At 37.6% G+C, this 24,342-nt stretch overlaps 1 protein-coding gene across 2 annotated transcripts in view; it reads right to left on the bottom strand.

Moving 5' to 3' along the window:
* Window positions 1–23,911, bottom strand: part of EPM2A (EPM2A glucan phosphatase, laforin) — an 88,561-nt gene extending 64,650 nt beyond the window's left edge. For both annotated transcript variants that reach the window (XM_064486611.1, XM_064486612.1), the window contains exon 1: window positions 23,574–23,911. In XM_064486611.1, the coding sequence (XP_064342681.1) occupies window positions 23,574–23,874 (301 nt within the window). In that variant the 5' untranslated portion in view covers window positions 23,875–23,911. The remainder of the gene's footprint in view (window positions 1–23,573) is intronic.
* Between the last annotated feature and the right edge of the window lie 431 nt (window positions 23,912–24,342).

Genomic DNA, 24,342 nt, shown 5'->3' with positions numbered 1-24,342 from the left:
TCTCTGATGGCTTCATGCTTTGGTTTCTTCCACGGCAAAAATATTTTTTGATGTTACAGAGATAGAGCAGATGTCAACATCATATAGGCACTGCTCTGTCTCTGGAAAGAAACTAGAAATGAATAGCTAACTGAGTTAAAGTATAGAGTGGTCAAATATAATTTTTAAAGACTAGATTATTTCTGAAATTGAAAAACCAGATTAAAATCTTTTTAATGAGACATTATTAAAGGCTGTAAAAATAGAAGAGGGTCAATTAGGTTGATTATCTTAAAATTTGCCAGAAATAAACTACACGTGTGTAAGAAACGGTGAAGAATTTTGCTTCTCTGAGTCCTACATCTGATTGCAAGCAACAGGAAATCTGATAGACAGTGACTTCAGTAAATACATGCGTGCCTCTCATGAACCAGGAGGTGTGAAGCTAGGCAGCCCAGGACTCGTGAAATACCAAGCGCCTCCTAAATGTCTGCTTTGCACAATGTCCTTCACACATTGACTTTGTTGTCATGCTTGTCAACCCATGTTCAAAGGGTGCCCTCTAGACCTAATGTCTGGACACTCCACTGGCCACAAAGAAGAGTGATGAGTCTCTGCTCCTTTTCGTGAGAAAATTGACAGCTTTCCTGGGAGCCTCACCCAAAAGACTTCTTACATCTCATTAGCCAGAACTAGGCGACAGGGACGTCCCTAGACCAACTGCTAGCCAAGGTGAGCAAAGAGTACCGTAACTGATCAGAGCAGTAAGGGTTCATCCCACTGCCACTAACACAAGTCGGGATTTCTGTTATCCTGGGAACATAGCGGAAAAGAATGCTAATTAGGCCACTGATGAGGACTTCCATGGGTCTGAACACATCACTTTTCTCCAGCAAATCACTTTGGAAGATAAACCACATTTCATTAGGTACCCCATGTCTCTATCTGATTTAATTCAAACGTACTCAGTGCATTAAATTTTTAATTGTAAATTGCTTTTAAAATAAATCGACAGTAAAACTAAAAGCATTTTAATGTACTATGAAACCTTGAAAATTGAACCAGCACCACCCCAACCCCCTCCTCAACCCCCACCCCGGCCAAAAAGAAAGAGAGGGACTACAGGCTGTCTAGTTCTTGATTGTGTTTGCCTCGTATGACCTCTCTGCTATGACACAGACTCTCCTCCTAGCCTTAAACCTTCTCTTCCAGTTTTCCTGTCGTCTCTGTCCCACCATCATTGCTTCTAGTCTAATTTTTCTTCTAACTAGCTCTGTCCTCACCAAATACCCTCACTTCCCTATTCATTCCTCAGCGATCTACAATTCGGCATCTGCCCTCATCACTCCCCTGGAAAAACCCTTAAATGAAGTCATCTCCTGTCAGACTCATTTTTCACATTTCTTTACCTGCCCGCAGCATTTAACGATAGTGACCACTCTCTGATGACGCTCTCCTCTGTTGGCTTCATAATACTCTTTCCCCTGGACGGCACGATATTATAGCAGCTAAGGGCGTGGACTCAAGATCCAGACTCGGACTCCATCCCAAGTTATGCTATTCACTGTTTGTAAATAGTAACGAGAAAGTCGTTTCAGCAATCTATGTCTCTGTTTCCACGTTTGTGATAAGGAGATCCGAGTACTATCTATCTCATAGGGTTGTTGTGAAGGAATTCAATTAGATGACCCGTTTAAAGGACTAAACACAGGACCTACCACAGCTGGTGTTCAATAACAGCTCAATGACAATGCTTAACTGTTATTCTTCTCTTCCAGTCCTTTAAGCCTGTTTGAAAAACTGTTCACTGGATTTGCAAAACAGGTAACCCCCTAAAATATGCTCAGATTGTTTTAACCACAGCTTTGTTCAGACCTACATGTTCCAAAGATAAGACCACTGATTTTTTTTCCCAGCAATTTACCTAGCTTACAAAGTCTGACCAATCTCTTTCCAAACCATGCAAACTTCTCCCTAAAATCAACACTAATTGAAACTCCCAAATCTTTTCACTTTGAATTGTTCTCAAGGGAAATTTCTCTAGTTCTCTATTTTTATAAAATAACTTATTAATGCAAATACAAGACTTGACTTTTATTAATTTCTTGTTGTTGGTTTATTTCTGTCTTTGAGACTTCACATTTTGAATACTGCTTCTCTCAAATGAAACAGAAACTACTTCTCATGGTTTTCTCTCAACAGGAAACTGGACAAGCATGCTTCCTAAATTACTCATAAAAAGATCTGGCAGGAAAGGACCTATTATAAAGTGACTTGTGAAATGCCTCATGTTCCCACTGGTTTATTAATCAGAACACCTTAGGTTCAGTTGTTCAACTTACAATGGATCCACCAAACTAATCTATTAGCCAGCCAGTCACTTTCTAATTTGTGGACAAAGAAATGGTGAGATTTTTCTAAAATCCTGAACTAAGATACACTGTTCCTCCATTTTTACCCCTTGCACAAATGAGGATTGATATTTCATGAGGTAAAACTTCTAAAGCAATTTTTAAATCTATTTAAAATATGTAATGATGAAATACCATTTTTTTTCACTTTTGTGGGTAGTAAGTCCTTTTGAGAATCACTAAAAAGCTACAGATTATCTTCCACAAAAAATTTTGCAAATGTTCATACACACAGTGCAAACAGCTTATCATTATCCTGTATATTAGAAGAGAGGAAATGTGGTTCCTAATTATGACCATAAGAAAAAGAGATGAAATTGTCACTAACATATCAACTTATATTTAGACATCTATCTTTTTTAACATTTTTTTCCTCCTTGAAAACAACAAAAACTTATTTGACACAAAACAATTAAAATTTTCTTTCAAATGTCAGCCATCAAAAAAATAATTTCTCTAGCAACATCATTTTATAAGCAACTTTTCAATAACCTAATTTTCCAAGCAGCTACCTTCTCTTGTATAGAATCCAGTGATTACTGCAGTTTTGAAACTGCATGATGGTCTCCTTACAAGTGAAAACTAGCAATCCACTATGTTGCTAAAGAATCTTGATTTTTTTTTTCTTGCTGCAGGGAACACTAGTAGACCTGGACCACCACTTACATGGAAGCCTTAATATCAACAGAAGTCAGGGAGGAAAAACTTATCAAGCTTTACAAGTATACTTTTCTTGTTCAACTCACCCTGTAGAATTAATTTTCTAAGAGTATGACACAAAGTAAACTGATATGGAACCATAACGAAGTGTTTCACAAACACATCACAGACATCAAAGGATTCAGCATAACAACTTTATCATCTTATGAAACATAGGATAAAATAAGCACCAGTGGCGTTATCAGTCAAAAATGACTACATGAGTTTATTTGAAAAAATAGTTGTTAAAGCATTTATAAAAAAGAGCCAATGACAAGATATTTGTAGGTGACTTTTTAACTGATTTTACTTGCCTACATCAAAGTAATTTACCTACATCTCAGCAAAATTAAGCTATCTAACACTTCTTCCCGAAAGAATCTAAAGTTCTGCATAAATTGCTAGGTCTTAGTGATTGTCCTCACATTTATGTCATTAAATCATTTTTAAACGAATGGTAACAGTTTCTCAGAATTGTTTTGGGAGATAGGGAGTGCCTGGGAAGGGAAAGGGGAAAGATAAGGTTGGAAGAAAATGAGATGGTGATTACATTCTTTTCTATGAGATTATATACAAACCCTAAAATTATAGTGGCGTGCAAGTGAAATACTGCCATCCAGTGGAATTAAAGTATAATGAAAGACTTCAAATCTGAAAAGATTACAAGACTTTCATACCACTTTTCAACTGGAATAACAGAGCTTAACAATTTTCAAAATACTTTAAAATATATTATTCCCCCCCACCGAGAAAAAAAAATCCAGTGGGACAGAGGCAGACATGTGGCACGACTTTTCCTGCGTCTGAGGATCAAGAGGATGACATGACTGGACAGAGTCCTCGGCTTCTCCATCAGCAAAGCAAGCACTGGAGCCTAAGGGTGCCGGCTCCCTGGCTAGTGCTGCCGACACCACACAGCCCCTCCTTTAGAGCCTCTGACATCTCTACCCTTGTCCGAACTCTGTATTTTATAGGGAAAAAAAGTGAGACTCGGAGATCATCAGGGCTTCTCAAACATTTCCAAGGGGTCTCAGAAAAAGATTAAAGCAGTACCCTGCTGTCATGAAAATTCTTGTACTTTTCCTTTTAAAATTCCTGTGAGATTTGTGTTCTATTCCATATCATATACATATCTGTTTTAATTAGAAAATAATAGAATTTTTTTTTCCTCAAATGTTTTTTTAGAAAAATTATTGCTTTGAGACAATGGTGTATGTCTTTCCTGGGCTACAGACTCATTAGCCCAGGACCACAGCAAAGATGGAAAGACAGAAAGTATGACTATGCTAGTTTGAGACACCTAGAAAGTGCCTTGTTCAAATTCATTCAATCATCAAGTATTTAATGAACACCTGCCAAATGCCAGGCATTGTTTCAGATCCTGGGGACATACAGTGATAACAACTCCAAGTTATCAGCGGCATAGTAGAGCAAAGGTTTACTTCTCTCCCGTGCTAGAGCTCATTGTAGATCAGCTAAGTAAGGGTTCTTCTTCACTTTGTCATCCATCTTCATGCTGGGACCATAAGACAAAGCAATCACTTTTTGGAACATCAACAGTAACAACCTCTTGCTGGAGAGAAAAGAGTGAGGCAAAGTAACAGGAAGTGACCCCACATCATTTCCTCTTATGTTTTATTGACCAAAGCAAGTCACATGACAAAGAGACACTTCAATGGGACAAAGAAGAATAATCCTCCCATGGGGAGAGGACATAGATATTGGTTAAAAAAAAAAATCATCTGCCACACCCCAGCTTTTACAACTATGCTGAGAAAAGGTGGTTCTGGGTAACACAGAGGAAAGGGATCAGATCTGTCAACATGTGGATGGGAACTCAAGCAATTTAACTTAAATATCAAAAGGAAGGATTCTCACAGAAAGCTAGAGACTTGGAATATTTATGCTTCAGATATGTGAGATATAGATGAGAATGTATTAAACAAGTAGAAAGAGAAAAGGTATTTAGAATGTTTGTGAGTATGAATTATGTCTCAGTTCTAGACTCAGCATTTTATCAGTACAGACTCATAGAAGCTGCCTGTGTTCGGTGAAGGATATCACATCTCATCAGAAGCAACAGGGCAGGGTTTCTTAATGTGCATATACACCAAACTATAGCCAGGTGGGTGGGGGTATCAGAGCCAGATGTGTGCAAATTGTATCTAGCATCAACACTTAACAGTTGCCTAGTTCACATATATGTAAAACCCACAACCAGTTGAACAGGGGCAACAGAGCCAGTATTTGCACTAACTGTATATATAACCAAAATACATGAGTTCCCTAAACTGCACGCTATTTTCCTTGCTCAATAACACTTACTCTAGCAGGAGGGCTGCATATGTGCTTCCCTCTGCTAATGTCAGAAGGTTAGGTCTCTGACCAGAAGCTCTAAAATGAAAGCCTTCATACTGATCTAATCAACACTGATGACCTAGCCAGCTGCCAGAGAAAAAGGAAGCAACCTTACCTACAATGTCACCAATGGACTGTGGCAGACACCCCTTAGAGAGTAAGATACTAATTTCCTGTATCCCTAATCCAAAGTATGTATATTACATGCATCTGTGAGTGTTGTGCATTAATCAGAAGGTTTTGTTTAGATAGATTCAATAATTTTATATTATATAATCATCTGCTGTATGTAAGAATTGTATAATAAATATAAATTATTTGAAAAGGCTATCTCTGACTTTTCATATTACCCCACCAAAGCCAATGGAATAATGCAGCATGGTTGGTCACAGATCTAAGACTGCCATAGTTTTGACAGATATCCAGGGAAAGGGTACAGCACTAACAAAGAGTTGCATGAAATACTGGGGAAAAACAAGAGTCTAGGTAGCTGAAACAGATTGTTTTTAGGAAGTGGCAGGAAAAGTGCCGGCAAAACTAATTTTTTTTTTTAAAAAAAGAGTAAGTAACTGCCAAAATATGAGGAACATAAAAGGTCATACTAAGAAGTTTAGACTTATTTTATATGAAATAAGAAATCATCAGAGAATTTTTAATCACACATGTGACATTATCCAATCCGTACTTTAGGAAGATAGAAGTGCAGCATAGAGAAGGAACAAATAGAGAAGGGACACAAATGAGTTAGAGCTGTAGAAGGCCACTGAAATGCCAAGGCACCAAGCTACAGCAGAGGCAGTAAAATGAACATAAAAAAGGAGGGGGGTGTGGATTAAAATATTTCAACTGCAGAATCTCACACAGTGGTCTCCCAAGCCAGTTGCTTATCAAAAGTACCTGGAGAAATTGTAAAATTCCTATTCCTTGGACAATCCCAAAATTATTAAATCAAAGTCTTCAAGGATGTGGCCTAGGAAAATACCCCAGGGGCTCATGATGCAGGCAGCCCTGCCTAAGGAGTTCTCATGTTTCCATATACTTGAATGACTAAACTATGGTGTCTTTAAATCAGGAATACACAAAAAGCAGCTTTGCAAAGGTTGATCATGAGTTGAAGTTTGAATATATTGAATTTAAAGTACTTGCAGGGTATCCAGATGAAAAAATCTTGTAAACAAAAGAATATATAAATCTGGAGCCCAGAAGAGGGATTAGAGCCAGAGCTATATCATCATGGGATTATGGGATTGGAGGAGGTTCTCCAAAGAAAGAACATAGCTTAATATGAGACGTGATCTGAGTAAAGAAGCTCAAAGAGCACTTCTACTTAGCAGCAGTGCACAGAAAGATGAACATGGTAATATTAGGGTTGGCCAAGGAAGGATAAATGTACTTAACAGATAATCCCATTAAATCAGCATTAAACCATATTGCCCTACTTGTTTACAACAAAGTAAAGCACTATACAAAACCAATTCATGCATTTCAATGTAAAAGCTTCAATGTTCAGCCCAAGTTAGGTTTATCAGCAGCCTATCCTACAGTTACTTATTACTCATCCAAAGATCTGCATCAGTGTCACCTGAGGTGAAATTTTAAAAAACATGGGCTCAATGACTCAACATCTTAAAAGCAAATAGGCCAATTAAAATGAATAGAAAGATGTGAAGAGACATTTCTCTAAGAAGATACACACACTTACGTATATCTTCTGATTGACATATGGCCAATAAGCATATGAGAAGATGCTCAACATCATCAGCCATTAAGGAAGTGCAAATCAAAACCACAATGAAATGCCACTTCACACCCCCTGTGATAGTTAAAATAAAAAATACAGACGATAACAAGTGTTGTCAAGGATGTGGAGAAATGGAAACTCTCATACACTATTGGTGGGAATGTTAAAATGCTGCAACATTTGGAAAACAGTTTGGCAGTTCCTCAAAAGTTAAACAGTAGAGTTACCATATGATTCAGCAATTCCACTTCTGGGTAGATACTCAAAAAAAGTAAAAAACACACCACAGAATATAAGAGGCTACTAAGAGCAACTATATGCCAACAAAAAGGACAGCCTAGAAGAAATGGACAATTTCTTAGAAAGGTACAGTTTGCCAAGACTGAACCAAGAAGAAATAGACAACATTAATAGACCAATTTCCAGTACTGAGATTGGATCAGTAATTTAAAAACTTCCAACAAACAAAAGTCCAGGACCAGATGGCTTCACAGGTGAATTCTATCAAACATTTAGAGACGAGTTAACACCTATCCCTCTGAAACTATTTCAAAAATTGCAAAGGAAGGAACACTTTGGAACTCTCTATGAGGCCACTGTCACCCTGATACTAAAACCAGACAAAGATATCACAAAAAGAGAAAATTACAGGTCAATATCACTTATGAATATAGATGCAAAAATCCTCAACAAATTACTAGCAAATAGACTCTAACAATGCATTTAAAGGATCATACACCATGATCAAGTGATTTGTCCCAGGGATGCAAGGATTTTTCAATATCTAAAATCAATCAATGTGATACACCACATTAACAAACTGAAGAATAAAAACTATATGGTCACCTCAGTAGATGCAGGAAAAGCTTTTGATAAAATTCAACATCCATTTATGATCAAAACTCTTTAGAAAATTGGCATAGAGGGAGCATATCTCAACCTAATAAAGGCTATATACATCAAGCCACAGCTAAATTCATACTCAATGGTGAAAAGCTGAAAGCATTTCCTCTAAGATCAGGAATGAGACAAGGATGCCCATTCTCGTCACTTTTGTTCAACATAGTTTTGGAAGTCCTAGCCACAGCAATCAGAGAAGAAAAAGAAATAAAAAGAATCCAAATTGGAAAAGAAGAAGTAAAACTGTCACTGCTTGCAGATAACATGATACTATACATAGAAAATCTTAAAGATGCTACCAGAAAACTACTAGAGCTCATCAATGAATTCAGTAAAGCTGCAGGATACAAAATTAATATACAGAAATCAGTTGCACTTCTATACACTAACAATGAAATACCAGAAAAAGAAATTAAGAAAACAATCTCATTTACCATCACATCAAAAAGAATAAAATACCTAGGAATAAACCTACCTAAGAAAGCAAAGGACCTGTACTCCAAAAACTATAAGACAGTATTGAAAGAAATTGAAGATGATACAAACAGATGGAAAGATATACCATGTTCTTGGATTGGAAGAATCAACATTGTTAAAATGATCATACTACCCAAGGCAATACACAGATTTAATGCCATCTTTATCAAATTACCAATGACATTTTTCACAAAACTGAAATAAAAAATTTTTAATTCATATGGAAACACAAAAAGACCCTGAATCGCCAAAGCAATCTTGAAAGAGAAGAACAGAGCTAAGGGAATCATGCTCCCTGACTTCAGACTATACTACAAAGCTACAGTAATCAAAATAGTATGGTAGTGGCACAAAAACAGATACATAGATCAATGGAACAGGATAGAAAGCCCAGAAATAAGCCCACACACATATGGTTAGTTAATCTATGACAAAGGAAGCAAGAATATATAATGGAGAAAAGACAGTCTCTTCAATAAGCGGTGCTGAGAAAACTGGGCAGCTACATGGAAAAGAATGAAATTAGAACATTCTTTAACACCACATACAAAAATAAACTCAAAATGGATTAAAGACCTAAATGTAAGACTGGATACTATAAAACTCCTAGACGGAAACACAGGCAGAACACTCCTTGACATTAATCGCAGTAGTATTTTTTTTAACCAGCTCCAAAAGTAATGGAAATAAAAGCAAAAATAAACAAATGGGACCTAATTAAACTTAAAAGTTTTTGTACAGCTTTGCATACCATCAACAAAATGAAAAGACAATCTACAGAATGGGAGAAACTATTTGCAAATGATGTGACCAACAAGGGATGAGTAATTTCCAAAATAGACAAACAGCTCATACAGCTTAATATCAAAAAACAAACCAAAACAAAACAAAAAACAAAAAACCAAGCAACCCAGTCAAAAAATGGGCAGAAGACCTACATAGACATTTCTCCAAAATGACATCCAGATGGCCAATGGGCACATGAAAAGATGCTCAATTTTGCTGATTATTAGAGAAATGCAAATCAAAATTACAATGAGGTATCACTTCACACCAGAGTGGCCATCATTAAAAAGTCTACAAATAAAGGCTGGAGAGGTTTGGAGAAAAAGGAACCTTCCTACACTGTTGGTGGTAATGTAATTTGGTGCAGTCACCGTGGAGAACAGTATGGAGACTCCTTAAAAAACTAAAAATAGACTTACTATATGATCCAGCAATCCCACTCCTGGGCACATATCTGGAGAAAACTGTAATTCAAAAAGACACATGCACCCAAGTGTTCATAGCAGCACTATTTACAATAGCCAAGACAGGGAAGCAACCTAAATGTCCATTGACAGATGACTGGATAAAGAAGATGTGGTATAAATATACAATGGAATATTACTCAGCCATAAAAAAGAATGAAATAATGCCATTCACAGCAACATGGATGGACCTAGGGATTATCGTATTAAGTTAGTCAGACAGAGGAAGACAAATATCATATGATGTTACCTATAGTGAAATCTAAAAAAAAAAAAAAAAAATTTATTTACAAGCCAGAAACATGGACATAGAGAACAAACTGTGGTTACCAGGGGAGAAAAGGAGGGGGGAAGGATGGATTAGGAGTTTGGGATTAGCAGATACACATTATTATATATAAAATAAACAACAGGACCTACCATATAGCACAGGGAACAATATTCAATTTCTTGTAAGGAGATGTAATGCTAAAGAAACTGAAAATATACATGTATGTATGTATATGTATATGTATAACTGAAATACTTTGCTGTACACCTGAAAGTAATGTTGTCAATCGACTATACTTCAATTAAAAATGAGTTAAAAAAAAAGTGAAAACATATATCCACACAAAAACTTGTGCACAAATATTCACAGCAGCATTATTCAAAAAGTGAAAATAACCCATCTATCATATGGGATGATAAATGAATAAACAAAATGTGGTACATCCATACAATGAAATATTACTCAGCAATAAAACTGAATGAAGTTCTGAAACATGTTACAATGTCTAAACCTTTGAAAACATTATGCTAAGTAAAAGAAGTTGGTTGCACAGGGCCACATATTATATGGTTCCATTTATATGAAATACCCAGAATAGGCAAATCCATGGAGAAAGAAAGTACCTGAGTGTTTGGCAGAGGAAGGGGGTGGGAGGAATTGGAACTGATTAGTAATGGGTACAGGGTTTCTTTTCGGAGCAGTGAAAATATTGGAGAATTGGTGTTGATGGTTACACAACTTTGTAAATATGCTAAAAACCACTGAATTGCACACTTCAAAGAGGTGCATTTTACATGTGAATTATAGCTCAATAAAACAGTTAAAAACATACGGATTTCCAAGCTTCATCCTTGGAGATTCTGTTAAGTCTGTGACTGACCCAAGAATCTGTATGTTGAAAAAGCTCCCCTGGTGATCCTAATACTTAATCAGGTTGAGAAACACCGGTGAATGTGTATCATTCCCAGAGCGTTACTTGGGTTCCATTTGAAGAAAAAGAAAAGATGCCAACAGAGATGGCTGAAAGTGAGCAGTGCAGGAAGAAAGGCTATCTCTGCCCAAGTCCGCTAGGTTCCAGGAAGAAAGCCCTACTCAGCATCCCACAGTGGCCTCCTGAGACCCCAGTCCACCCTCCCACCTGCTGTCCCTACAAGCACCTCCCTTGGGGTTCCTTCACCCAGAAAACTGGCACTCCTACAGCTCACCCCCTCCCTATTCCAGGACTCCCGGGGAGCCTCTCCACAAAAGGCTGAAAGGCTTACATGCCTTTGAGCCCTCAGATTTGGGTGTTTTCCTTCTCACTTTAGTAAAACCATGATTCTCACTCATGGAGGATAAAGTCAGAGCCAGTTGGATGCACATTAGGCAGATGTTTAATTTTGTTTTTATTTCCATAATTACAGAAAAAATAAATGAGGGATGGTCCGATTCTTCTTTAAATACTTAGTCCAAAATACTACCCCTTCTGTAAAGACTTTCCTAACCCCTCCCCTCTTCCTGAATTCCCACTAGGATGGGCTTCCTCCACTACACTGCATGTGGAGTCTTAGATCGCTGTTACAGTCCCCACTTGACTATAACCTTTTTTCCCCTCAGCTAGAATGTGTCTCCTAAACACAAGACCTGTGAATTTTTCATCTTTGTTTCCCAACACCTAACACAATTCCTGGTGGATTACTGAGCCTCAAACTTGTTTGTTAAATAAGTTGAATAAATGAATAAAATACCAATTCTGATTTGTTGGGACTTTTTCTTTCCTAATTGAGGGAGAGAAAGTAATAGAGATCCTTTCTCAAAGGCTAATACCAAAATAAGGTTTTAAATAATATTAAAATTCTAGGTTTAATGATAATAGTACATTTTTATTTCCATGGCACTTATTCCCTTTGTAATAGCATACTACTTAGAAGAGTTACTTTTTTTTTAAGTTTGATTTGGATTATGTCTCTCTACACTGCTCACATCTAATCAGATTGATCCACTAACGAATTCTAAGTACCTCTCTCTGAGAAATAAAAAAACCTCTTCAACCACAATCAGAAGATAATGTTACCAAGTGAGAGTTTCAGATTCAAATTTCTAAACAGATTAAGTAAAGACAGAAGTCTGTGCAAAAAAGTATACACAACTCAGGGGTAAAGAACTTCTTTAATAAACATTTTTACAGGATATTCCTTTGTTGTAAATAAAATGTGAAATGCCACCAAAAAAAAAAAAACCCACAAAAAAAACCACATCAATAAGCCAATGACAAAATCTTGTCAATGTTTTTAGTACAAAATATTTATCACTTCCATTTACAAAGAATATTCATATATATTAACTCAATTCTTCCTCATAATTATTCTGAACTAGTAAGTGTTAAATACTTTAAACCAAGGTCTTTTACACAACATTCAGAATTGCACAACCTCAGAATTCAATAGGTGATATATAGAATAGTTCTGAATCTAAGATCATGGAAATAACAGTATAACTCCCAAATATACAGTTTCCTGTGTACAGGAGTCCAAATTACTCCAGCTCTGGATAACAACTGTCACTCATCAAACAAATTTTTAGTGACTGTACTCAATAAAGATGGTAATAAACTGGTAATTTATGGCAAAAGACATGAATGTGAATGTTACACTAACTTTTCCCAAAGGTACAAATAGTTAATAAAATTTACAAACATACAGAAATTTTGGCAATAACAGGTCAAATGATGATCTGTTATTTTTCACAGAAATAGAGCCTTTTACAACTAAACTGAGAAAGGAAATGATTTCAAAGTTACCATTCCTCTGATGCTCTATGGTTTATTAGCTAAAATTCAGGATAAAGCTCTATGTTAATGTGACATTATGATTTAACATTTAAAAACACGAAGGTCATAGAATTGAAAATGTTAAGTTCTCACTCTGTTGTATACGGACTGTTCTACAGACTTCAGCTAGCTGGATCTGGCCTGTGATCCCACCATTAGAGCAGAAAACTGAGAAAATCTGCTGCATAACGAAACTCAAATTGATGATCATCTTGGAATAATAAAACATTTTAATGAGCTTACTGGTATTGAAGCAGTGGCACCAACTCTGGTACCAAGACAAAGAGCCATCTCTCTCGCCTAGTGACAAATGATAGCCGTCTTTAATCATTCAGAATGTAAAGAACAATTTGATAAATGAAGTGAATATTAGAAAAGATTTACTATTGGTTGTGTCCCCTAAGAGTCATATGTTGAAGCCCTAATTAATCCTTAGTTCTTCAGAGTGAACTTATTTGAAGAGAGTATCTCTACAGTAGCAATAAAGTTACAATAAGGGCATTGGGGTGTACTCCATTCCTGTATGATTGGTATCTTCATAAAAAGAGGACGTTTGGACAGAGAGACACACAGAGAGAAGGAGATGTGAAGACACAGGGAGAAGATAACTGTCTACAAGCCAAGGAGAGAGGCCTAGAACTATCCTTCCCTCAAAGACCTCAGAAAAAACACATCCTGCTGACACTGATTTTGGACTTTTAGCCTCCAGAATTAGGAGACCATAAATTTCTGTTGTTTAAATCATCCAATCCATGGTACTCTGTTACAGCAGCCCTAGCAAACTAATGCCTTATCTTAAACACATAAAGTTGCAAGTTGATTTGTTTAATGTTCTTAAATTATAATAATAGATTATTTAAGGATTAGAAATGTTAATATGTCAATCTACTCTAACACAATCACTGTTGTGACACAGAAGGTAATATGAAATAAAGATAAATTACAGTTTGCAGAGAGGAATAAAAGCAGAGTAAGAAATAGTGATAATTAGAGTGCTGAATTTATGGCCACTAAAATCTAAGACTATGAAGCCTAATTCAGAGTGTAATTGAGTGGAAACAAAATTTAATGCCACTTTATAATTAGAGAGCTAGGGATCTTCAGCATGAAAGAAGATAGTACCAAAGAAAATATCCTAATTTTAACAAGAAAGATACAGGTTAGACTGTGTGTGTGTGTGTGTCTCTATATATACACACATATACATTTAAGTATATACACATATACATAAAAAAATTAGACATAAATTAAACGACAAGATAAGGAATTGCTGTTTCACAAAATTTTTTAAAATGTGCTGTAAAAATGTCTACCTGCAAACTTTTAAAAATCAGTCAGAGACTTCTGCCTGTAAAAGCAAGAACTAGGGAAAAATGGAAAAGTATATGAAACAGCTGTTTTAGATGTTGAACAAAAGGCAGCGCAGGACTGTAATCTCTGAGAGAAGGAAAACAAACAAGATGAACAATATGAATGCCATGAATTTTTGCCTATGCAGAATTTCTGAACCATTACACAGGGATAGAATCCCAAGTAGAACCCAATTGTCTCACTGACTGAGGAAACAGAATTCCAAATTTGGGTTTGGATTTGGTTTAGAACAAAGCAACTAGAATTTGTAGGGCCAAATTCCAGAGGTGAGAAAGCCATGCAGAGAAAGAGGTCCATAAATCTGCATAAAGGTCTCATATTCTTTGGCTTCATGCCAATCTGTAGATGCATAAACTGGAATTTGACAGAGCCATACAAAGAACAAATGGCAAGAAAAGAACGATTTCTGAAAACTGTAAGCCAAAGAATTGGCAGTGCTCACACAGAACTGGGAAACATTTGGGTTTCCAGCAGACAGAGTAATGGAGCATTCAGCAGAGAGCATCTGAGGATCATTGCTTAGTAGTGGGACTAAACCAGCCCTACAGTAAAAGCTACAGTAGATGTGTCCTTATAAACCTTCAAGATAAACCTCAAAAGAAACCAACTAATCCATAAGTAACTTAACTGTCAGCAAAAAGCCAAACTTTCTTCAAAACAATGTAAAACTACAACGTCCAGAATCCAAACAAAAGTCGATAGATATAAAAGTCCATTTCTTTCCCATACACCAGCAATAAACAATTGAAATTGAAAATTTAAAAGTTTTTTAATACACATCATTTAAAATAGCAACACTCCCCCCAAAAAATTTATGTATAAATCTAACAAAACATACCCAATCTGTAAATGGAGAAATAACGAAACACTGATAAAAGAAGTCAAAAAGACCTAATTAAATGGAGGTACCTTCCATGCTTATATGTTAAGAGACTCAATATTAAGATGTCAGTTCTTCTGAACTTGATCTCTAGATTCAATGCAATCCCAAACAAAAATCACAACAAGCTATTTTGTAGGTATCAAAAAATTGATTCCAAAGTGTATATGAAAGGCAAAAGACCAAAAAGAGCCAACATAATACTGAAGAACAAAGTTGGAGGACTCACATAACACTATTTCAAAATTAGTATAAAGCTACAGTAATTAGCACAGTGTGATAATGGTGAAAGAACAGACACCTAGATCAGTAGAACCAAATAGGGAACCCAGAAATAGACTCATGCAAATATTTTTTTTAGTTGACCTATTTTTAATTAAGGTAACTCAAACCATTAACAAATGGTGCTGGAAAAACTGGATGTCCATATGCAAAAAGAAAATAAATAAAAAACAACAACAAAAACACCTAGACACAGACTTTACACCATCCATAAAATTTAACACAAAATGGATTACAGACCTACATGTAAATGCAAAACTATAAAACTTTTAGAAGATTACACATGAGAAAATTTAGATGACCTTAGATTTGAAGATGAATTTTTTGACTGAAAACCACAAGCACAATCAATGAAAGAAAGAAATGGTAAACTGAACTCTATTAAAATTAGAAGTTTTACATTATGAAAGACAATGTTAGAAGAATGAAAAGACAAGTCAGACTGGGAGGAAATTTTTACAAATCACATATCTCTTAAGAACATGTATCCAAAATATACAAAGAGCTCTTAAAAACCAGCAATAAGAAAACAAACAACCCAACTAAAAAAGAGAGACCAGATCTGAGCCAACATCCAATTATACAGGTAGTAAATAAGCTTGTGAAAAGATGCTTAACCACATTTACTATTAGGGCATTGTTAATTAAAATAATGAGATACCACTACATACCTATTAGAATGGCTAAAATTTTTTTTTTAAAATGAACGAAAGCACTTGATGAGAATGTGGAGCAATAAGAACTCTCATTCCTTGCTGGTGGGGATGAAAAATGCTATGGCCGCTTTGAAAGACGGTTGGCAGTTTATTATAAAGCTAAATATAGTCTTATTATATGATCCAGCAAACCCACTCCTAGGTATTTACCCAACTGATTTGAAGACTTTAGGTTTATATAAAAACTAAAGTTTTTATAGAAACTTATAAAAGTTTTATAACTTTTATAAGTTTATAAAAGTTTTTATAGAAAATTCAGTGTTTATAGAAAATTCATTCATAATCACCAAATCTGGAAGCAACCAAGATGTCCTTCAATAGAATGGATAAACTATGAGGCATCCATATAATGGAATACTACGAAGCAATAAAAAGAAATTATCTGACAAGTCACAAAAAGACATGGGTAGATCCTAAACACATATTACTAAGTGAAAAGAGTCCGTCTGAAAAGCCTCAGCAATGTTTAATTTAAATTATATAACATTCTGGCAAAAGCAAAACTATAGAGATGGTAAACAGATTAGTGGCTACCAGAAGTTTGAAGCTGGGGAAGGATTGAATAGACAAAAGACAAGGGAATTTTTAGGGACCTGAAATTATTCTGTATGATATTATAATAGTGGGTGTGACTGCATTTGCCATAATTCACAGAACTTTATATTACAAGCAGTGTATCTGTTCCCTGTGTACATACACATATATACATCTTTGTTCTGTCGGCCAAGAGGGCCTACAGGTGGCAATATCCCAGAAACAAGGAGCATACTCAGTGCCCAGAGCTTGGTTTCTAACATGATTCTACACTAAAACAAACCAGAGCTCTTTGGATAAATTGCTGATTTTGGTGTGAGGGCAGGAAATACAAAAAGAAAAAAAAGAGACTGGAGCACCTTGCAGTACCAAAAAGTAAAAAAGTGCCACAAACAAAGAAAAAAACCCAACCAACCAACCACACACATAACGATGGGGCATCTCAAAGACATGCTGGAACCACTGAGAGAGTTCTCAGTGGCCAAAGCTGGACCAAATTGAGCAAAAAAATAAAATACTAGAGGTGGGGGTGGAGGGTGGATGGGAATGTGGGCAAAATGGGTGAAGGAAGTCAAAAAGTACAAACTTCCAGTTTTAAAACAGATAAGGCATAGGGGTGTAATGTACAGCATAGTGACTATAGTTAATAATACTGTATTGTATATTTTAAAGTTATACTGAGAGTAGATCTTAAAAGTTCTCATTACAAGATAAAGTTTCTAACTACATATGGTGACAAACATTAACTGGACTTATTATGGAGATCATTTTGCAATATATGCAAATATTGAGCCATTATGTTATATACCTGAAACTAATATAATGTTAAATGTCAATTATACCTCAATAAAAAAAATAAATACTGGGATTATAACACAAAGTATAAAATAAATGCCTAAGAATCCATACCAAAATTAAAAAAGTGATTGAATAAATAAAAAATGGAGAAAAGATATCCCCCATGCAGATGAATTTTAAAAAATTGATGTACTTAACCCCACCCTTAAGGAGGTGGAGCATAGCTCACCACTTCTAAACTGTGGGCTGTACACAATGAATTCTTTCCAAAGCATACAGTATTGAAAGGGAGGGGAAAAGAGTAACTTCAGAGGGGATAAGACTGAGAAACACTACCTCGGCCAGGTGATCAAGGTCAGTATCAACAGAGGTAAATCATGTTGATAGCATGTACCCTTGATATGATGTGGTAAGAAAGGCAATTGACCTTTATGATGTTCTTCTCAAAAGCCCATAATCCCAGGTTAATCATGAGAAAAACACCATTAAAATCCCAGTTGAGGAATATTCTACAAAATACTTGATGAGTTCCTCAAAACTACCAGTCATCTCAGAAACAACTAACGTCTGAGAAACCAACACAGCCATGATGACTAAATGTAACGTGGTGTTGTGGACAGAGAAAAGGTATGTTGTTAAAAAAAAAACAAAACTAAATCTGAACGAAGTATGGGCCCTAGTTAATAATAACATATCAGCATTGGTTAATTAATTTTGACAAGTATATCATGCTAATATAAAGTGTAAACAATAGAAAAGGCTGGGTATGGAGTATATGGGAACTTTGTACAATCTTTGCAACTTTCCTGTAAATCCAAAACCATTCCAAACACAGTTAAATTTTTAAATATACATGCAATATGGTCCAAAATGTGTAAAAATAAAATCCACAAATAAAGCTCGATTATGTTGGGGTTGGGGAGACATGAAAAGAAGCAGAAAAGTATTATTAATAACCAATAGGAAAATTAGTCAGTAGAAATCAGACCCAAATATAAAACAGGTATAAGGGAACTAGAAGATAAAGACTCTAGCTGCATGTTCAATGTGATCAAGAATTTAAAGAAAAACATAAACTAAATAAGAACAAATGGAAAATATGCAAAAGAGTACTGAATGGAACTTTCAGAGGATAAAAATACAATATCTGAAAAGAAAATTTCACTGGATGAGATTAATAGCAGATTGCAGATTACACTCTGCAGAAAGCCTCAATGTCCTCATTTGCACAGCAGGCAAATGAATATCTTCCTTCTCACAGTGTTGTTGTTGAGGACAAAGGATAGGCTACTTGAAAGCACCTAAGAAGTAATTAGCACATGACAGATACTTAAGAAAAACTTCCATCTTTCTCTTTGTGCTTCAGTCAGTCAACCAATATTTACTGAGCAGCTACCATGTGCCAGTTACAATCACAGAATATAAAAGGGTGAAGAAAGTAGACATAGTCCCTATCTTCATAGAGGTCACAGTCTGGAAAGAAGGTATATACTACTCAAATAAACAAATAAATATTGTATTTAATATCTGCAAAAGCTTAACTAAGTGAAGTGCAGTACAACAAGGTGTACCCATACGTGTGTTGAGAGGTGGGAAGCGTTCTGGCAAAGCTATTGCTTTCTAGATACAAAGGGATACCCGTGGCTCACGCTTCCACGTTTCCCTCTCCTCCCTTATTCCACTGAATGCAGGTGTGATGATTAGAGCGGCAGCGGTTGCCTTGAGGGAAAAGCCAAGAAAATGCAATGGCCCCTCACCTAACATCCGTGCGCTGTGGACTAGCACCACTATCACGTACCTGTGAATTTTTCACAGCAGAAAGCCCTTCTTTGTTTAAGGAACTGTTTGTTGTATTTTCTGTTAACTTACATTCCAAACTGCTTCTGAAACAGCACACACTTCTTGGGGTGGGGAGAGCGTTCTTCCTCTCTACTTCAAGAAGTGTTTGTTGTTGGAAATGCTCATCGCACTCCCACTTCCTTGGCAAGAGTGGTTCCAGCAAGGTGAATTCTAGTCCTTCCCCCAGATTTTTCTAACTCAAGCTGGCAGGGAAGGCTATCTTTTTCTTCTCTTATTCTAAGTATGTAAGCCTGCAGCCCCCTGGGGAATCTAGCTTGGTAGAGTCTATTAGCTTCAGAGAATGAAGCTGGTACCTGAGTAAAGCAACAGTGTGAGGAGAGGGGAGAGGCTGGAGGGCAAGTGAGGAAGGAGGCTGGACCCCACCCATCTTCAGTTTGATTCCACGAGTTAATAATAGTTCTTTTTTTAGGCCTGATCATACTGTTTTTAATCGCTTGCAACCAGAGTCCAAGCCAATATAAATTAATGTTGAGTTTAAACTGTAATAAGAGATATAAGGAGAGGACCAGGAGCTGGGAGAAAAGATAAGAAGGTAGTTAGGAAAAACTTTTGAAAAAGCAATATGTAAGAAGAGACTTAACAAATGAAGAGACACCAACCTGGAGAAGAGCAGAAGGAAAGGCTTCCCACTGCCTCCTCCCACCCCACCCTGTCCCCAACATGAAATAAGCATGCTCTAAACACAGGAGGGAGTGGATGTCCTGGAAAGGGCCCTAGCATGGGTGTAGGGGCTCGTGATCTAGTGCAACAGATCCTGAGATGTCCTTGGACCCACCAACAGACCTGGGGGTAAGAGAAAAAGCTAACTCCACTCAGGAATAAAACAGACTGAAAACCTCTCCCCACAGTAAAGTGCTTGTTGGTTTGGTCTGGTTTTACTTCGCTAATGATACAGACCTGGAGCCTGCTGGAGCCCCGGCCACAAACTGTAAGGAGGGAAACTTTCCCCTCCACAAAATCTGCCAAATTACACAGTATGCCATGAGTGTCCACCCATTTAGAGGAGATTTTGGATAAACATAAGCAACTTCAACAGGAAACCAGCACAGCTGCCTATATAAATCAACAGATTCTTTATTCATAAAAACAAATGGTCACCGTGGGATTACCAGATATTTGAGGAACACCTTTAGCTTAAAAAAATTTTGACTACAGAAGGGAAAAAAAAGTTAATGCAAGGCAAAAACAACTTTTAATCAATTCTATTCAATGCCCTCAGAAAGATTCAGGTATAAATAGAATCCACAGAGGAAGAAAAATAAGCTCTGAAAAAGAAATCAGAGAATAACAGAAAAATGTGGGAGATTAAAAATATGATTGCCAAAAATAAAAACAAAAATCTAGTAAGAAATAAATGATAGAATGGCTAGTATTAAAAATCAAATAGTTGCAAACACTTACTGCTATATATAAAATAAACAATGAGTTTATACTGTATAGCACAGGGAACTATACTCAATATCTTGTAGTAATGTATAATGAAAAAGAATGTGAAAAGGAATATATGTATGAATCTGTATGACAGAAATGTCATGCTGTACACCAGAAATTGACACAACATTGTAAACTGACTATAATTCAAGAAAAAAGAAAAAAGAAAAAAATCCTACCAAAGAATTTTAAAAATTATAATAAATTAAAAAATAAAATAAAAACCAAACAGTAATCTGGAAACACCAGTTAGGGAAATCTATCCAAACAAAAGATGGAAAATACATGAGAAAAGTTAAGAGATACTCACATAAAAGCAGAAGGTACAACATATGGCTAAGGACATCTCAGAGGAAAGAGCAGAAAAAACAGAGAGGAGGAAATAAAGAAATAGAAAATTTCCATAAGTTGAAAAAAACAGTTCCTGAAATTGAAAAAGTCAACCAATTGTCAGTGATATGAACAATAACAAAAAAGACAGATATATCCTGATAAAGTAGTGTAAGGGAAAGTTTAAAAGCTTCAAAAGAGGAAAAAAACAAAAAAACAAAAAACAAAATAGACTGAGTGCCTACAAAGAAATGCCATTGGTTTGACATCAGAATTATTAACTACGGTGGATGCTAGAAGCTCCTGAGGCAGTGACTTCAAAAGGAAAATTATTTTGAGACTAAAATAGTCTACCAAATGATTAATCAAGTGCGAAAGCAAAAGAAAGGCTTATAAGGACTCTCTCTTACTATTTCCTCAAAATTATTTGAGGATACAATCCAATGAAATGATTAAGATATTTAAGAAAGCGAAAAATGTGGAATCCAAAACAATACAACTAACATAGGAGTTCAATGAAAAACAACAATAATAGAAGTCCCAGATAGCTGTGCTCAGAAAGTTATATATCAGTGCAAATTAGAATATCCCAGTTCTTCAAGGAAAAGAATGCCTTCAAAAAGTAAGGAATTTGCATTTATCAAATAGGGCAATTAAGCTAGGTAATTCTGAGGATAAATGGGCTGTTTCTGTTTTGTTTTTTTTTTAAAGTAACTAGACAGTATGAACTTGTACCAAAAAAAGGAACTAGAAATATTAAAACAAGGTGTAGAAGAGCATCACCACCCAAATATAAAGTAAAATGTCATTTTAAATAAATTTGAACATGACTTATTATGTAAGAGAAGAGAGTTTTTCCTCCTGGTACACAGGTTTCATATCAGAATTATATTTCTTTTTTTTTATGAGTCTAATTGCACTACTTGGCTCTGTACTAAGTAATTATTTCCTAACCATAATAGCAAAAATAGTAATAACTAACACTAATTATGTCCTACTCAAAGCTCTTCAGATTTATTAGCCAGATTAGTCTTTTCAACAACAGCACAGGAAGGTTAAGTGACTTGTCCAAGGTCACACACTGGCTGGTGAAGCCAGGAATTCTGGCTCTATAATCACTGCTCTTAAACATTGGCTTTGCTGCTTCTCATAATGCTCTTTGTTAACTTATAACTCTTAGAACCAACCTATCAGTCTAAAACAAGAAGGCGTAGTAACAATTATAAAACAGAGCATGAATTTTATAGAACTTAATGGAGAAATAATGATTAACCCAAGTAGGGAGGAAAGGAATGTGCAGGTGAGCTATTCTCATCCTTTTATATAGGAGTAACTTTCTATATAACGTAAGTACAATACAGAACTTTCTATATAATAGAAAGTCAACAGTCAACTCCATATATAATTTAAAATAAAAATCAGCAGGGAGGAGAGATAATAAACTTGAGCTAAATTCCTCATATTTCATAGCAAATGTGATGGTTAATTTTATAGGTATCAGCAGCTATCAATATTTGAATTTAAAATGTTATATATAACTCAGGAAATCTAAAAACAGAAAAGTTCGAGTTGATACCTTAAAGAAATAATATAAGCAAATTATGCAGAACTTTGGGAGGAATATCAGAAACACTAAAAATAGAAAAGGAGCACTGGGAAAGGGGGAGAGCTTTGTTGTTAACCATCTTAATTTTTATTAAGATTATCAGACATTACTTTTTTATGAAAAAAATGATATAAGACTACTAATAATAGTAATACCCTGTAAAGAAGAGCATAGATGATGAGAGTACCTTTCTATTCTGATATGGCAACACAAAAGGACAACAAACGTCCCCAGACCAGAAATCGGAGCATATCTCAACTGCCATTTATTTGGGATTTTTTTTTTAATCCAAAATTAAAAAAAAAAGAAAAAGAAATGCTCAACGTCTTTGCATTAACTCACTCTCTACGAAGATGGGGGGGGGGGGAAATACACTAAGTAGCACGATGTAGTTTTTGGACTAGCGAAAAGTTTAGCTTCACCGGTTGGGCCATTTTTTAGTGAATCAGGACAAGAAAACGGGCACAGACACAACTAAGGCAGAGCTGAGGCGCGAACCCTTGAGCGGCGGGGCCAGGCCGCCCGGGACGCGCAGCGGGAGCGGAGGGCGGGGGAACGCGAGCGCGCCGCGGGCGCGGGGGAGAGACGCTGGGCGCGTCCTGGCTGTGTGGCGAAGAGGTCGGAGGGGCGGGAGGTCGGGAACACAGCCTGAATCTAGGGAACCAGTCGGGAGCAGGAGGCGCTGTTGGCGGCAACAGCTGCGCAGCGTCAGCCCGGGGCGCCCGGGGCGTTCGGGCGGCCCAGCCGGACAGTGCGCCCGGGACGCCGCAGCGGGGACTGTGGGGCCCGCCCCAGGCCGAGGCCGAGGCCGAGGCTTGGGTGCGGGCCGGGGCCCCGCTCGGCGCTCGGGGCCGGCGCAGCTCCCAGTACCTTCCCAGGAGAGCTCTCCTCCCGGCTCGCGCTTCAGGAACTTGTACCAGAACGTGTCCACGCGGCCCGGCTCCGCCCCGTCCTGCGCCGCCGCCTCCGGCGCCAGCTCCACCTCCCCGAGCCACAGGCCCGGCTCCTGCAGCGCCAGCGCCCCCGGGCCCGCCGCCGTGCCCGCCGGCCTCAGGCGCACGGCTCCACGCGGCTCCCAGCGCCCCAGCTCCGGCCGAGACCCCACGACCAGCAGCTCTGGCCCGGCCCCGGCCACTGCGGGCGACACCACCACCCCGAACCGGAACCGCATGGCGGCGGGCGGCGCGGCTCCCGGCCCCCAGTCTCCCTACGACCCACGGGCGCGGTCCGAGCGCCAGGCGGCCGCGGCGATTGGGCGGTGGCGCGCGAGGCCTGGACGCCGAGGCCCGGGCGCCGGCGGGGGGCCACGTGCGTTGCTGCACCTTTTTTGGGCCGCATCACGCGGCCTGGAGCCCGGGCCAGATGTAGGCCCGGGCCTTTGGCTGAGGGATGTGGTCAGCGGGAGCCAACACCCGCTCTCCCGGAGAAGGAGGCTGGCCCCTGCTCGGCTGCCTCTTCCAGCACCGCGGTTCCGCCTTCGGCTGGGGACGTGGAGAAAGCGAGGAAAACCGGGTTAGGAAAGGAAGGAAAACGTCTCATAAGCCCCAATTTTCCAGTCATTTTTGCAAAAGACTCGAAATGATCTTTGTGAGGATCATAAAAAGAGAATGGCATGTAGAAAGCAGCCTCCACAAGAAGG

This window comes from Camelus dromedarius, chromosome 6, assembly GCF_036321535.1.
Source record: "Camelus dromedarius isolate mCamDro1 chromosome 6, mCamDro1.pat, whole genome shotgun sequence".
NCBI classification, from domain to species: domain Eukaryota; kingdom Metazoa; phylum Chordata; class Mammalia; order Artiodactyla; family Camelidae; genus Camelus; species Camelus dromedarius.
Note: the sequence above shows the minus strand (reverse complement) of the source record. Positions and strands in the feature narration are given on the sequence as shown.